Genomic DNA, 16,651 nt, shown 5'->3' with positions numbered 1-16,651 from the left:
CACACTGAACACAGGCTGGGATACAGACTCGCTTTGTAATCTCAAGCTCTTGGCCTTTTCTAAACAGTCCTCTAAATGTTCCTCTCTTCGGTTGGGACGCCTCTGTCGGTGCTGTGTGGTTCCGGGGTTGTGCTATGACAAGGGGCGAAGGACAGCAGTGTAGCGCAGACCCAATTTTAGCATCTCGTGGTGGGGATGGGCGTGCAGAGGAAGGAAGTGCCGGTCTGTGAAGGCAAATTGCGTCGCCTGTGCAGGAGCCAGAGATCTAGAGTGAAGACTGATTAGAATCTGTACACAGTGACGACATGCACCCTGGCATTAACACACTTCAAAATCAAGAGAGTGCACTGTGTACAGTGATGACATGCACCCTGGCATTAACACACTTCAAAATCAAGAGAGTGCACTGTGTACAGTGATGACATGCACCCTGGCATTAACACACTTCAAAATCAAGAGAGTGCACTGTGTACAGTGACGACATGCACCCTGGCATTAACACACTTCAAAATCAAGAGAGTGCACTGTGTACAGTGACGACATGCACCCTGGCATTAACACACTTCAAAATCAAGAGAGTGCACTGTGTACAGTGACAACATGCACCCTGGGCATCTATACACCCCTTCACTGCTGTTTTTCATAGATTCTCAAAGCACGAAATTGCAGGCAGGCAGGTAGGTACGTCTGTGTGGTCGGTAGATTTGCACGCAGCGTTTCTAGGAAAAAAAAGCTCAGAACAGAAACTGAAGCAGAAAGGCAAGACCTCAGCCACTGCGCTGCGAGAGGAGGGAGGGAGGGAGCCTGACCTTTGACAGCACTGGAGTCTGCATGCTGCTCTCTCTCAGCCTTCCGGAGCTCACAACTCACACTGCCCTCCCTGTCTGACCACAGCAGCTCAGCACGCTCGCTCGCTCTGATAATGGAGGAACACAGATACTGCAGCTCACATTCGCAACTGCAGATACACAACCGTGGAACGGGCTGAGGAAGACGCTGTAAACAATAAGTTCTTCAAACAAACCTTCCTTCACCGGGGTCTTCCGAAGGCCCTCCTGTACAACCCATGCAGCAAAACAAACTAACCCGATGATCAGCTGGGTACTAGAAATAAGAACTTTATTTAAATTATGCATTATAAAAATAAATACATATTGCATCGCTTACATTATTCACCTTATTGCACAATTATTATTATTATTAAGAGCCACACACACACACACACACGCGCGGTCCGTGTCCGAGACACGCACTCCTAGTCTGCTTTAGTAATGAGGAGACAGCACCCCCAGGAGATTGCGTCTTTGTTTTCAGTTCCTGGTCAGTCCGAGGGGTGTCACTGTGGAGTTACTCAGAGCTGCCTGTTAGTGTATTGGGCTTTCAGTCCTCTCTGTGGTAACACAGTTTAAAAGCATTCCAGGGTGCAAGCTCAATGGAAACCAATGGGCTGGTGTCCCGTATATGGGCTGGTATCCTGTACGCTGGGGCTGCTGTCCTGTACACGGGCTGGGGCTGGTGTCCTGTACACGGGCTGGGGCTGGTGTCCTGTACGCTGGGGCTGGTGTCCTGTACGCTGGGGCTGGTGTCCTGTACACGGGCTGGGGCTGGTGTCCTGTACACGGGCTGGGGCTGGCGTCCTGTACACGGGCTGGGGCTGGCGTCCTGTACACGGGCTGGGGCTGGTGTCCTGTACGCTGGGGCTGGTGTCCTGTACACGGGCTGGGGCTGGTGTCCTGTACACGGGCTGGGGCTGGTGTCCTGTACACGGGCTGGGGCTGGTGTCCTGTACACGGGCTGGGGCTGGTGTCCTGTACACGGGCTGGGGCTGGTGTCCTGTACACGGGCTGGGGCTGGTGTCCTGTACACGGGCTGGGGCTGGTGTCCTGTACACGGGCTGGGGCTGGTGTCCTGTACACGGGCTGGGGCTGGTGTCCTGTACACGGGCTGGGGCTGGCGTCCTGTACACGGGCTGGGGCTGGTGTCCTGTACGCTGGGGCTGGTGTCCTGTACGCTGGGGCTGGTGTCCTGTACACGGGCTGGGGCTGGTGTCCTGTACACGGGCTGGGGCTGGCGTCCTGTACACGGGCTGGGGCTGGCGTCCTGTACGCTGGGGCTAGTGTCCCGTACGCTGGGGCTGGCGTCCTGTACACGGGCTGGGGCTGGCGTCCTGTACGCTGGGGCTAGTGTCCTGTACGCTGGGGCTAGTGTCCCGTACGCTGGGGCTAGTGTCTGCCGTCACTGGATCAGTCGTGGAATAAAAGTTGGATCCTGCAACAGTCCAGGAAGTGACCTTCACTCTCTCCTGTGCAGGTAACAGAAAACAGTGGCTGGATTGTGAGTTCTGGATTCAGCACCGACACAAAGACTGCATCCCTGTTGCTGCTTCCTAACACTGCGAGGAGAGTCCTCTTCCACACCATCTCACAAAGGAAATGCCAGGGGGGAACTGACTCAATGAACTAACGGCTGAAGCGAGACCCACACCCAGCCTCACCCGGGGTCTCCCAGGCTCCTCAGCTCTGTCTGCTGGTATGCACAGCCTCCCTCCAGGCCTCCCTGGCTGCAAGGACTGCCGCCCCCCCGCCCTCCAATCCGGTTAAATCTTATAAATCCCAAAGTACGTGTTGGCGGGATCAAGGCTGACCAGCTGGGGCTCCGACACGTTGACAGACACGCGGTCGAATTTCTGCAGCTGCACGACAGCCGCCAGGTAGCTGCTGGAAGTCCACATGCGCTCCCCGGAGCAGTAGCTGAGCTTGCGGTCCTCCAGCAGGGAGATGGCAGCGGGGTAGCGTCCCGAGCGCTTGAACACCCGGTGCACGACGGCCCGGTCCCGGGGGCAGGTCGTCCCGCGGAGCAGGAGCCGTGAGTACAGGAAGTACTGACCCGTCTCGTTGATGAGCAGCGCTCCGTCTCGGTACTCCATGCCCTCCGTGAAGGCCTTGCCCACGACGGGCTCCCAAAGCAGGGTCTCCGAGCCCCCGCTGGCACTCTTCACTGTGGGAAGGGAAAAGGCATTTTTAAGAAGCCGTCCTTTTGGAGTGCGTTTGCATTGTGGTTAGGCAGATGAGATGCGTAAACTTGTCTGCTGGCAATTCATGTTGGTGTTAGGGTTAGGGCTGGGGTTAGTGTTAAAGTTGTTTGTTCGTGGAGTTGTTTGTTCTTGGGGTTGGGGTTCGAGTTGTTTGTTTGTGGGGGTTGGGGTTCGAGTTGTTTGTTCGTGGGGTTGGGTTCGAGTTGTTTGTTCGTTGGGGTTGGGTTCGAGTTGTTTGTTCGTTGGGGTTGGGTTCGAGTTGTTTGTTCGTGGGGGTTGGGTTCGAGTTGTTTGTTCGTGGGGGTTGGGGTTCGAGTTGTTTGTTCGTGGGGTTGGGTTCAAGTTGTTTGTGATTGGAGTTGGGGTTCGAGTTGATACAATTCAAGTTCAATGTGTAAAAATAATTTCGAGTTGTTTGTTCGGGGGGTTGGGGTTCGAGTTGTTTGTTCGTGGGGTTGGGTTCGAGTTGTTTGTTCGTTGGGGTTGGGTTCGAGTTGTTTGTTCGTTGGGGTTGGGTTCGAGTTGTTTGTTCGTTGGGGTTGGGTTCGAGTTGTTTGTTCGTTGGGGTTGGGTTCGAGTTGTTTGTTCGTTGGGGTTGGGTTCGAGTTGTTTGTTCGTTGGGGTTGGGTTCGAGTTGTTTGTTCGTTGGGGTTGGGTTCGAGTTGTTTGTTCGTGGGGGTTGGGTTCGAGTTGTTTGTTCGTGGGGTTGGGGTTCGAGTTGTTTGTTCGTGGGGTTGGGTTCGAGTTGTTTGTTCGTTGGGGTTGGGTTCGAGTTGTTTGTTCGTTGGGGTTGGGTTCGAGTTGTTTGTTCGTTGGGGTTGGGTTCGAGTTGTTTGTTCGTTGGGGTTGGGTTCGAGTTGTTTGTTCGTTGGGGTTGGGTTCGAGTTGTTTGTTCGTTGGGGTTGGGTTCGAGTTGTTTGTTCGTTGGGGTTGGGTTCGAGTTGTTTGTTCGTTGGGGTTGGGTTCGAGTTGTTTGTTCGTTGGGGTTGGGTTCGAGTTGTTTGTTCGTTGGGGTTGGGTTCGAGTTGTTTGTTCGTTGGGGTTGGGTTCGAGTTGTTTGTTCGTTGGGGTTGGGTTCGAGTTGTTTGTTCGTTGGGGTTGGGTTCGAGTTGTTTGTTCGTTGGGGTTGGGTTCGAGTTGTTTGTTCGTTGGGGTTGGGTTCGAGTTGTTTGTTCGTTGGGGTTGGGTTCGAGTTGTTTGTTCGTGGGGGTTGGGTTCGAGTTGTTTGTTCGTGGGGTTGGGTTCGAGTTGTTTGTTCGTGGGGTTGGGGTTCGAGTTGTTTGTTCGTGGGGGTTGGGTTCGAGTTGTTTGTTCGTTGGGGTTGGGTTCGAGTTGTTTGTTCGTGGGGGTTGGGTTCGAGTTGTTTGTTCGTGGGGGTTGGGGTTCGAGTTGTTTGTTCGTTGGGGTTGGGGTTCGAGTTGTTTGTTCGTTGGGGTTGGGTTCGAGTTGTTTGTTCGTTGGGGTTGGGTTCGAGTTGTTTGTTCGTTGGGGTTGGGTTCGAGTTGTTTGTTCGTTGGGGTTGGGTTCGAGTTGTTTGTTCGTTGGGGTTGGGTTCGAGTTGTTTGTTCGTTGGGGTTGGGTTCGAGTTGTTTGTTCGTTGGGGTTGGGTTCGAGTTGTTTGTTCGTTGGGGTTGGGTTCGAGTTGTTTGTTCGTTGGGGTTGGGTTCGAGTTGTTTGTTCGTTGGGGTTGGGTTCGAGTTGTTTGTTCGTTGGGGTTGGGTTCGAGTTGTTTGTTCGTTGGGGTTGGGTTCGAGTTGTTTGTTCGTGGGGGTTGGGTTCGAGTTGTTTGTTCGGGGGGTTGGGTTCGAGTTGTTTGTTCGTTGGGGTTGGGTTCGAGTTGTTTGTTCGTTGGGGTTGGGTTCGAGTTGTTTGTTCGTTGGGGTTGGGTTCGAGTTGTTTGTTCGTTGGGGTTGGGTTCGAGTTGTTTGTTCGTTGGGGTTGGGTTCGAGTTGTTTGTTCGTGGGGGTTGGGTTCGAGTTGTTTGTTCGGTGGGGTTGGGTTCGAGTTGTTTGTTCGGTGGGGTTGGGTTCGAGTTGTTTGTTCGGGGGGTTGGGTTCGAGTTGTTTGTTCGGGGGGTTGGGGTTCGAGTTGTTTGTGATTGGAGTTGGGGTTCGAGTTGATACAATTCAAGTTCAATGTGTAAAAATAATTTCATAGTAACCCTCTGAAGTATTGCTATTCTTCTTCTTGTGGCTTCCTTCTCCTAAGTGCACAGGTTTGTTTTGATCTTGTAACTGACCCCTCCTAAATCACACAGGGACAGTGCTGGTGCTGCGGGGGTCAGTCAGAGCCCCACAGGTCTTCATGGGTCTCCCCTCACCCCCACACCCCAAAGAGCAAGGAAGGAAGTGTGCATCGGGCTTACCTGTCAGATGCGCCATTCTCTTGGTTTCCTTTTTCTCCACCGCCAGTCCTATGAAAACAGAACAACAGCAGTGAACCACGTGCAGGAGGGAAGCAGGCATATCCTACCCTCCCCCAATCCAGTCCCAAGCCTGGCCCTATCCCCAACCCTAACCCTAACCCTAACCTGGATCACCAGATTACAGCATACTATCAGACTACTTCAAGTCAAAAAGTATAAATTCTTCCCTGCCCTCTTATATCCCTTTCTTTTTTTAAATCCAGTTTACCAATATTACACACTCTACTTAAAGTCAACTTGTAATCTGGGTCTTATTAGGAGCCTCTTTCATTTCAACTATATTCCAATCAAATTGTTTTTACATCATATCAATTAATGTATAAAAAGTGACTCAACGATATGAGAATTCTTTTGAAAATAGAGTTAATAAGAGTGTGTAGTGGGAGGGACAACAGATTTGCTCTTCCCACCTTAATTTAATCTTAAACTTATTCCTACACTCCCCCAACCCCAGTCCCATCACTACCCAGTTCCCCCCCCCCCCTCCTTCAGGAAGTGGAAACTATTACTGCATCATTTCCCACTCCTTGTGAACACCCCAGCTATGAGCAAACTGCTGCTGCCTGAAAACAATACAGCTTCCATCACTTACCAGATCTAAAAACACAGCCTCAAGATAAACTGCTTTTTCAGCAGACCACAAGATTAACACTTTGCACAGAAGCTGCCCTGGTGCTGCTGCCTTCGGGTGGGTTCAGGGCTGTTGAATTATCTTGAGAAATGAATTTGAATATAGAGGGGGTCTCACCAATTTGTTTCTCCAGGACTGGCATCAGGTTCCTGGTGCTGGTACTTGTGGAACCCTGGAAAAGGCAAGAAGAAAGCACGTTTTAATATTTTAATAAACTATGTGAAGTGCACCCTGTTCCAATGGAAATTCTCTGTCTCTGTCACAGAATTTCAGGAGAGGGTCTTGTGATCCTGTGATGGCGACACATTAAGATGCTAAACATGATTCTGCACCAACTGAAAACACAAGCAGAGCCCTTTCGTGCACAGCAGTCACGTCTATGTATTCCCATTAGCCATGTGTGTCCACAGTGTTGGGCCACAGTGAACTCTCTTTGGTGTGGTGTGTTTCTCGGATAGTTTTAGGCAACCTGCTGATGCAATCCAGGGCTGGTCTGTATTCCTTTTTGGGGGGGGAGGGGGGGGGCCGCCGCTGTCCCGGGACGATCGGTTTTAATGACAATAATAAATGAGGCAGTTTTCCAAGAGCCATGTACTGGGCTGGCTGGATTGAGTGTCTCTTCAGCTCTTTAACTTTTACAAAACAAGAAACAATGACCAGAAGGAACATTGTTCAATAAGAGCTCTTTCTTCAGCACTCGTTTTCTCAAACTGCTCTCCTCACTTTTGTAACATTAAGTTGCTTTTTCTGTCAATTACATTTATAAAAATAAAAGGACTAAAACAAACACAAACAAGTTCTAAAATGACAGTGCTTTATGCTGTCTTTTGCATGGAAAATAAATTTAAGGTGTTAGTTAATTTGATTTTTTTAAAAATTGTTGGCATGCCACTCATTCAAACAGTAAGTCATTAATAAACAGTAAACCCTATTTCTCACTTTCTCCACAGCTTGTAATAACCCTGTACTGATAAATGATGTTTTCAGGAAACACATTCTGATAAATATTTTTATTATTTTTTTACAATAACTAACTCATCCAACTTACTAGAAACCTAAAAGGTATGGGGCATGCTACAATAAAGCTGAAAAAAAACAGATCTCTTTCTGAAAGCAACTACTGGCAATGTAGGTTTTGACATGAGTCTGTTTGGACAGACAGACTGAGACAGACGTCCACCCACCTGTCGGAGCTCAGTCAGCTCCTGCTGCAGTCTCAGGATGTAGTACGCTCCGAGCCCCAGCCCAGCCATGGTGAGGAGCAGAAGGGTGAGGAGGAGCGCAGTGCAGCCCCCTCTCCCTCCCCTCTCCTGCTTCAGCTGCGGGGGCAGCACTGGCCAGGCTGGCAGGGCCGCTGTCTCTGGGCCAGGAGCCCCCGCCCCCCCGCGGTCCACCAAGAAGATTTGGGGATACACGTAGTTCAGGTTCTGCTGCATTTCGACAAGTTTCCCTGGAACGATCCCTCACTGAGTGTCTGTGTGTGCGTCCAGTCGCTCTGTAACCCTCCTCTTCTCTGCTCTGCGCTGCACTGCTGTAGAGGAACGTGCCTCGCACTCATTTCAATAGCCACAGCTTCCTCCCACGCCTGGCTCACACTCCCCGATAGGCTCTGTGATCTCAGGTTAGACATGCTCTTTGATTTTATAAGTTTACTTTGCTGGATTTACCACAACCTGGAGACTCAAGCCACTGGTCAAGACTCATATCCCCAGAAAGAGCAAGAGAGACGCTCAGCCAGCACTAGAAGACTGTTTTATTGGTGTTTGAGACTGTATCAAGTAATAGGTATGGATGGCAAGCCCAGGTTTACACCAATGTAACCACCCCTAAATTCCACACACAGCTTGCTGCATTGTTCGTTGTGTTGATGGACACGCTTACAGGACTGTAAAGAGCTACAGATCAACCACTGTGCTCCCAGGGATGATTCTTAATTTAGAGGTCCTGTTTCAGGATGGTAATAGTGCCAACTGGCAGTCTTTGGTTGAAGTTGCAGTCGAAATTCATCAGAACTGGCTTTGTGTTAAACTTGCTCATCCCTTATGGAAATACCAGTATTGATTTCTGTTGATCGTGCTGGTTTAGGAGCTGGTTAAGTTGGTCCATTAAAAATCCCTTTAACCTCGAGTTCTAAAAAAAATGTGTGTTGCTTCACCCCTAAATGGATCCACTTGCTGTACTCCTTGCCTGGGTCCTTCTATACCTGCTGGGGGCCCAGCAAGAGACCAGTGCATGTGCAGTTAACTATTCAGTACAAATCTGATTTACTCCACAGAAACTGTTTATAAGAAGCAAAGCTAAGCTTCAGGAAGGGCCCTTAAGTCTGTAATAACACAGCCTGCCCTTACACTCTAAGGTACACAACACCATTGTGTAGAAGCCATAGCTACACAGCACCCTTCTGTAAGAGCGTGCAGTATCATTGTGTAAGAGCGTGCGGTATCATTGTGTAAGAGCGTGCACTATCATTGTGTAAGAGCGTGCACTATCATTGTGTAAGAGCGTGCACTATCATTGTGTAAGAGCATGCACTATCATATCATTGTGTAAGAGCATGCACTATCATTGTGTAAGAGCGTGCACATTGTGTAAGAGCATGCATATCATTGTGTAAGAGCGTGCGGTATCATTGTGTAAGAGCGTGCACTATCATTGTGTAAGAGCGTGCAGTATCATTGTGTAAGAGCATGCACTATCATTGTGTAAGAGCATGCACTATCATTGTGTAAGAGCATGCAGTATCATTGTGTAAGAGCGTGCGGTATCATTGTGTAAGAGCGTGCGGTATCATTGTGTAAGAGCATGCACTATCATTGTGTAAGAGCATGCACTATCATTGTGTAAGAGCGTGCGGTATCATTGTGTAAGAGCGTGCACTATCATTGTGTAAGAGCATGCACTATCATTGTGTAAGAGCATGCACTATCATTGTGTAAGAGCATGCACTATCATTGTGTAAGAGCATGCACTATCATTGTGTAAGAGCGTGCACTATCATTGTGTAAGAGCGTGCACTATCATTGTGTAAGAGCATGTACTATCATTGTGCGCCTCGCTGGCAGGAAATTCGATACAGGGCCATTGCAGGCACCAGTGTGAGGATGCCACTAGGGCAAAATTCATGAAGCCTTGCCAATAAACAAGAGGGACATGCTGGCGTCGAGGAAAACTCCGAGCAGCAGCAGGAAACCCTTCAGCAGAACCACTGAAGTCTCTGGCTACTGAACACAAATGCCTGGCAACGTTGCAGGAGAAGTGTTACAGTTTTAGTTGGTGTGAAATGCAAGCCGTGCAATACTGAATGTTCCGAGCAGACCTGGCCTCATCACTTCCTGCGAGAGCAGCGATCTGCTGCAATGTCCCTCCCTCAGAGCCAAACAACGACATGAACAGTAGGCTGGCAGAGTTACAACTGAACCCCTCTCTGTTCACAGTTTTGTTTTCTATAGAGATCAGAATTCAGACTCTCTGTTTATTGGCAGAGCTGGCGTATGTTCTTCATGTTTTACCAGCTCCTGCAGAGTTCACCCTTTGTATTTCTCTATATCAGTACAGGGGGCTCTACAAAAGGAAACGCTGCAAAGAGTCTCTTCAGAGAGTGATACAACCTTGCCTGGGTGTGTGCCAGTGGCAGAGCGTCTCTTTCTGAATGGCACAGCCGCTGGGTTGTTAATAAACACTGACTGATTCATTGAGGCTCTAGGATCCACAGCAGGAGGAAACTTGGTTGCCACATGAAAACACAGGTCTCGCCGATCTGACGAGAGTTTCAAAACAGGCCGTCAAATGGGGATAGGGGAAGGAAACTGTGGTTCTGTGCTGCCTGAGGTGCGCTCCCCCCCCCTCTGTATCTCTGTGAGAAAATCTACCGTCTCTCAATGTCACCGTTCATTACTGGAACCAACGGGCCTCGACTCTTCTTATCACTCCGGTGATAAGAAAAAGATGAGGTTTGGCTAATGGCTTCATCAGTGCAATGACACTTCACTATTGTTACAGTGAAATTATTGGCAGCAGATGTGATCACATTGTGCACATGACTGAACACCTTTCACATGTTACACCCTCTGTAGCCAAGGTCTTCCCATATAAAGACACTTCCAATCACCAACAGTTAATGGCTCTAGGACCAGGGGTCAGTCGGCAATCAGGTGGAGATCTAATTGGGACAGAGGGAAGGAGACACGTTTTCACACAAAGCATTCACGGATGGAACAGGTTGCCTAGTCATGTTGTTCATGTGGAATCATTTGGTCTCTTGAAGACCCGACTTTAGGAGATCAAAGCAGCTACTACTAACCGGACGGGCGCTGCTGGGCTGAACGGCCTCTTGTTTGTACATTTTCTTATGTTCAGCACAGTCACGACTTGTCAACTGGTTCAGCTACAACACTGCCAAGTGTTCTCATTTCTTATTTAACTGTAGCTCTAGAAAAAGTGTGTCACACAACACCCATTCAAAAGGGAACATTTTAAGTAATAACGAAAAAGATTTTTCTAACAGGAATAAATTGGAAGCAATGGGGTCATCACTATCGCACTATTTCATCAGCTAAGTAATTGGGGCGAGCTGTTTCACGCAGAGACTGGCACAGCTGTCAGTTACAGGAACTGCCCCAGGTGTGGTGGGGAATACAAAGAGCGACAGGGTATTCTGTGGAAATGATCTGTTAGTTAAGACCAATGATACGGGAATCCTGACATGATTTGTGGTCCCTTGTTTACACTGCTCACGTCAGACAGCATTAGAGGTGCAGCTGAAGAGTCTAGAGAAGCCCGTCTCTCTCTCAATGCTATTTCAGCTCTCGGGTAAAGCAGCTCCTGTTTCTTGCACTCTATACAATGTGATGCGAGATGGGGAGCTGCTGGAAGGACAGTTTACTGTTACTATACAGAAAAGGAAAGCATGTTACAAAATTCACAAGTTGCATTTACTGAGCTTTTGCTCCGATTCATATAAAAAGCATACACATTAATATACAGTATGTAATCTTTAAGGGCTTAGGAAGTGTAAAATTAATACTAATCAAATGTACAGACGTGCACATTCATCTCTTTGAGATACAAATAGTTTCCAACTGGTCTACATAGCACAGTTCTCATAAATGTCTTGCTACAAAATGAACCATAGTAATTTCTACAATATTGCTATGCTGTGGTTTGCCATAATGCATAAGTCTACTGTGATTCATAGCCACTGCAAAATAACACAGAAGCTTTCCGCTATTCTCAGAGACAGAGTACTGCCCTGAGTGGAGAGATCATGACACGCTGCAGCTGGAAACGGAAACAAAGAAACCCTTTCACACAGCACAAGAGAAGAATGGTTATGAAGAAACCCTTTCACACAGCACAAGAGAAGAATGGTTATGAAGAAACCCTTTCACACAGCACAAGAGAAGAATGGTTATGAAGAAACCCTTTCACACAGCACAAGAGAAGAATGGTTATGAAGAAACCCTTTCACACAGCAGGAAAGAGAAGAACGTTATGAAGAATAGACCGAACTAAACCTTACCTGTAACAGAAATCCTAATGGCAGAAAGTAAGCCGCTAACTTTAAAGAGTTCATACAGTGTGGCAATTCTCCTGATCCCTCTTCTAAAAGTTGAGAAACAAGCTGTAAATCGAACATAAAACAAAACCAAACCAACAACTTTAAAAGCTTCTTTCCCTGCAGCGTTCTTCAGTAGGAACAGAAGCAGCTGCAGTAACAAGCAGCAACACATTGAAAATAACTCTAGATCAAGTTTCAATTGAGCAAAGAACACGAATGAGAGCCGAGTGAGCGCAGTCAGGACACGCCACTTTCATACACAGTAACACATGCATGCAATAGTTTACTGAGTGAAGGGAAGCCACTGCTCTGAAAGCAATTCCATTCTGCCCTTGAGCAAATAGTGCTAGAAAAATAGGAACAAGTGATACTGGCAGAAAAGTACAGCATGCAGGGATGGGTTTGGTGTGTGTGAGGGCAGGTCAGTGTAAAGGGTACAGCATGCAGGGATGGGTTTGGTGTGTGTGAGGGCAGGTCAGTGTAAAGGGTACAGCATGCAGGGATGGGTTTGGTGTGTGTGAGGGCAGGTCAGTGTAAAGGGTACAGCATGCAGGGATGGGTTTGGTGTGTGTGAGGGCAGGTCAGTGTAAAGGGTACAGCATGCAGGGATGGGTTTGGTGTGTGTGAGGGCAGGTCAGTGTAAAGGGTACAGCATGCAGGGATGGGTTTGGTGTGTGTGAGGGCAGGTCAGTGTAAAGGGTACAGCATGCAGGGATGGGTTTGGTGTGTGTGAGGGCAGGTCAGTGTAAAGGGTACAGCATGCAGGGATGGGTTTGGTGTGTGTGGGGGCAGGTCAGTGTAAAGGGTACAGCATGCAGGGATGGGTTTGGTGTGTGTGGGGGCAGGTCAGTGTAAAGGGTACAGCATGCAGGGATGGGTTTGGTGTGTGTGGGGGCAGGTCAGTGTAAAGGGTACAGCATGCAGGGATGGGTTTGGTGTGTGTGGGGGCAGGTCAGTGTAAAGGGTACAGCATGCAGGGATGGGTTTGGTGTGTGTGAGGGCAGGTCAGTGTAAAGGGTACAGCATGCAGGGATGGGTTTGGTGTGTGTGGGGGCAGGTCAGTGTAAAGGGTACAGCATGCAGGGATGGGTTTGGTGTGTGTGGGGGCAGGTCAGTGTAAAGGGTACAGCATGCAGGGATGGGTTTGGTGTGTGTGAGGGCAGGTCAGTGTAAAGGGTACAGCATGCAGGGATGGGTTTGGTGTGTGTGAGGGCAGGTCAGTGTAAAGGGTAATGCAGGGATGGGTTTTGTTGTGTGTGAGGGCAGGTCAGTGTAAAGGGTACAGCATGCAGGGATGGGTTTGGTGTGTGTGAGGGCAGGTCAGTGTAAAGGGTACAGCATGCAGGGATGGGTTTGGTGTGTGTGAGGGCAGGTCAGTGTAAAGGGTACAGCATGCAGGGATGGGTTTGGTGTGTGTGAGGGCAGGTCAGTGTAAAGGGTACAGCATGCAGGGATGGGTTTGGTGTGTGTGAGGGCAGGTCAGTGTAAAGGGTACAGCATGCAGGGATGGGTTTGGTGTGTGTGAGGGCAGGTCAGTGTAAAGGGTACAGCATGCAGGGATGGGTTTGGTGTGTGTGGGGGCAGGTCAGTGTAAAGGGTACAGCATGCAGGGATGGGTTTGGTGTGTGTGAGGGCAGGTCAGTGTAAAGGGTACAGCATGCAGGGATGGGTTTGGTGTGTGTGAGGGCAGGTCAGTGTAAAGGGTAAGCATGCAGGGATGGGTTTGGTGTGTGTGGGGGCAGGTCAGTGTAAAGGGTAATGCAGGGATGGGTTTGGTGTGTGTGGGGGCAGGTCAGTGTAAAGGGTAATGCAGGGATGGGTTTGGTGTGTGTGAGGGCAGGTCAGTGTAAAGGGTACAGCATGCAGGGATGGGTTTGGTGTGTGTGGGGGCAGGTCAGTGTAAAGGGTACAGCATGCAGGGATGGGTTTGGTGTGTGTGAGGGCAGGTCAGTGTAAAGGGTACAGCATGCAGGGATGGGTTTGGTGTGTGTGGCAGGTCAGTGTAAAGGGTACAGCATGCAGGGATGGGTTTGGTGTGTGTGGGGGCAGGTCAGTGTAAAGGGTACAGCATGCAGGGATGGGTTTGGTGTGTGTGAGGGCAGGTCAGTGTAAAGGGTACAGCATGCAGGGATGGGTTTGGTGTGTGTGAGGGCAGGTCAGTGTAAAGGGTACAGCATGCAGGGATGGGTTTGGTGTGTGTGAGGGCAGGTCAGTGTAAAGGGTACAGCATGCAGGGATGGGTTTGGTGTGTGTGAGGGCAGGTCAGTGTAAAGGGTAATGCAGGGATGGGTTTGGTGTGTGTGTAAAGGGGCAGGTCAGTGTAAAGGGTAATGCAGGGATGGGTTTGGTGTGTGTGAGGGCAGGTCAGTGTAAAGGGTACAGCATGCAGGGATGGGTTTGGTGTGTGTGGGGGCAGGTCAGTGTAAAGGGTAATGCAGGGATGGGTTTGGTGTGTGTGAGGGCAGGTCAGTGTAAAGGGTACAGCATGCAGGGATGGGTTTGGTGTGTGTGAGGGCAGGTCAGTGTAAAGGGTACAGCATGCAGGGATGGGTTTGGTGTGTGTGAGGGCAGGTCAGTGTAAAGGGTACAGCATGCAGGGATGGGTTTGGTGTGTGTGGGGCAGGTCAGTGTAAAGGGTACAGCATGCAGGGATGGGTTTGGTGTGTGTGAGGGCAGGTCAGTGTAAAGGGTACAGCATGCAGGGATGGGTTTGGTGTGTGTGAGGGCAGGTCAGTGTAAAGGGTACAGCATGCAGGGATGGGTTTGGTGTGTGTGAGGGCAGGTCAGTGTAAAGGGTACAGCATGCAGGGATGGGTTTGGTGTGTGTGAGGGCAGGTCAGTGTAAAGGGTACAGCATGCAGGGATGGGTTTGGTGTGTGTGAGGGCAGGTCAGTGTAAAGGGTACAGCATGCAGGGATGGGTTTGGTGTGTGTGGGGGCAGGTCAGTGTAAAGGGTACAGCATGCAGGGATGGGTTTGGTGTGTGTGAGGGCAGGTCAGTGTAAAGGGTACAGCATGCAGGGATGGGTTTGGTGTGTGTGGGGGCAGGTCAGTGTAAAGGGTACAGCATGCAGGGATGGGTTTGGTGTGTGTGAGGGCAGGTCAGTGTAAAGGGTACAGCATGCAGGGATGGGTTTGGTGTGTGTGGGGGCAGGTCAGTGTAAAGGGTACAGCATGCAGGGATGGGTTTGGTGTGTGTGAGGGCAGGTCAGTGTAAAGGGTACAGCATGCAGGGATGGGTTTGGTGTGTGTGGGGGCAGGTCAGTGTAAAGGGTAGCATGCAGGGATGGGTTTGGTGTGTGTGAGGGCAGGTCAGTGTAAAGGGTACAGCATGCAGGGATGGGTTTGGTGTGTGTGAGGGCAGGTCAGTGTAAAGGGTACAGCATGCAGGGATGGGTTTGGTGTGTGTGGGGGCAGGTCAGTGTAAAGGGTACAGCATGCAGGGATGGGTTTGGTGTGTGTGGGGGCAGGTCAGTGTAAAGGGTACAGCATGCAGGGATGGGTTTGGTGTGTGTGAGGGCAGGTCAGTGTAAAGGGTACAGCATGCAGGGATGGGTTTGGTGTGTGTGGGGGCAGGTCAGTGTAAAGGGTACAGCATGCAGGGATGGGTTTGGTGTGTGTGAGGGCAGGTCAGTGTAAAGGGTACAGCATGCAGGGATGGGTTTGGTGTGTGTGAGGGCAGGTCAGTGTAAAGGGTACAGCATGCAGGGATGGGTTTGGTGTGTGTGGGGGCAGGTCAGTGTAAAGGGTACAGCATGCAGGGATGGGTTTGGTGTGTGTGAGGGCAGGTCAGTGTAAAGGGTACAGCATGCAGGGATGGGTTTGGTGTGTGTGAGGGCAGGTCAGTGTAAAGGGTACAGCATGCAGGGATGGGTTTGGTGTGTGTGAGGGCAGGTCAGTGTAAAGGGTACAGCATGCAGGGATGGGTTTGGTGTGTGTGGGGGCAGGTCAGTGTAAAGGGTACAGCATGCAGGGATGGGTTTGGTGTGTGTGAGGGCAGGTCAGTGTAAAGGGTACAGCATGCAGGGATGGGTTTGGTGTGTGTGAGGGCAGGTCAGTGTAAAGGGTACAGCATGCAGGGATGGGTTTGGTGTGTGTGAGGGCAGGTCAGTGTAAAGGGTACAGCATGCAGGGATGGGTTTGGTGTGTGTGAGGGCAGGTCAGTGTAAAGGGTACAGCATGCAGGGATGGGTTTGGTGTGTGTGAGGGCAGGTCAGTGTAAAGGGTACAGCATGCAGGGATGGGTTTGGTGTGTGTGAGGGCAGGTCAGTGTAAAGGGTACAGCATGCAGGGATGGGTTTGGTGTGTGTGGGGGCAGGTCAGTGTAAAGGGTACAGCATGCAGGGATGGGTTTGGTGTGTGTGGGGGCAGGTCAGTGTAAAGGGTACAGCATGCAGGGATGGGTTTGGTGTGTGTGAGGGCAGGTCAGTGTAAAGGGTACAGCATGCAGGGATGGGTTTGGTGTGTGTGAGGGCAGGTCAGTGTAAAGGGTACAGCATGCAGGGATGGGTTTGGTGTGTGTGAGGGCAGGTCAGTGTAAAGGGTAATGCAGGGATGGGTTTGGTGTGTGTGAGGGCAGGTCAGTGTAAAGGGTACAGCATGCAGGGATGGGTTTGGTGTGTGTGGGGGCAGGTCAGTGTAAAGGGTACAGCATGCAGGGATGGGTTTGGTGTGTGTGGGGGCAGGTCAGTGTAAAGGGTACAGCATGCAGGGATGGGTTTGGTGTGTGTGGGGGCAGGTCAGTGTAAAGGGTACAGCATGCAGGGATGGGTTTGGTGTGTGTGAGGGCAGGTCAGTGTAAAGGGTAATGCAGGGATGGGTTTGGTGTGTGTGAGGGCAGGTCAGTGTAAAGGGTACAGCATGCAGGGATGGGTTTGGTGTGTGTGAGGGCAGGTCAGTGTAAAGGGTACAGCATGCAGGGATGGGTTTGGTGTGTGTGAGGGCAGGTCAGTGTAAAGGGTACAGCATGCAGGGATGGGTTTGGTGTGTGTGAGGGCAGGTCAGT

At 50.3% G+C, this 16,651-nt stretch overlaps 1 protein-coding gene across 1 annotated transcript; it reads right to left on the bottom strand.

The window, feature by feature from the left end:
- Positions 1-2,230: 2,230 nt before the first annotated feature.
- faslg (Fas ligand (TNF superfamily, member 6)) lies at positions 2,231-8,621 on the bottom strand. Its single transcript, XM_041269690.1, has 4 exons — positions 7,275-8,621; positions 6,208-6,262; positions 5,400-5,447; positions 2,231-2,997 (listed from the first exon to the last, which is right to left on the bottom strand). Exons 1-4 carry the CDS (start codon positions 7,524-7,526, stop codon positions 2,597-2,599), a joined length of 756 nt encoding a protein of 251 aa, XP_041125624.1. The 5' UTR covers positions 7,527-8,621; the 3' UTR covers positions 2,231-2,596.
- Between the last annotated feature and the right edge of the window lie 8,030 nt (positions 8,622-16,651).

The sequence above is a fragment of the Polyodon spathula genome, chromosome 14, assembly GCF_017654505.1.
Source record: "Polyodon spathula isolate WHYD16114869_AA chromosome 14, ASM1765450v1, whole genome shotgun sequence".
Classification (NCBI taxonomy): Eukaryota; Metazoa; Chordata; class Actinopteri; order Acipenseriformes; family Polyodontidae; genus Polyodon; species Polyodon spathula.
Note: the sequence above shows the minus strand (reverse complement) of the source record. Positions and strands in the feature narration are given on the sequence as shown.

Excerpts from the sequence above, each read along its gene's own strand:
- faslg (XM_041269690.1), bottom strand. The coding sequence starts at position 7,526 with ATGCAGCAGAACCTGAACTACGTGTATCCCCAAATCTTCTTGGTGGAC. Across the intron at positions 6,263-7,274 it reads AGCTGACTGAGCTCCGACAG|GGTTCCACAAGTACCAGCAC; the intron begins GTGGGTGGACGT and ends TGCCTTTTCCAG. Across the intron at positions 5,448-6,207 it reads AGTCCTGGAGAAACAAATTG|GACTGGCGGTGGAGAAAAAG; the intron begins GTGAGACCCCCT and ends CTGTTTTCATAG.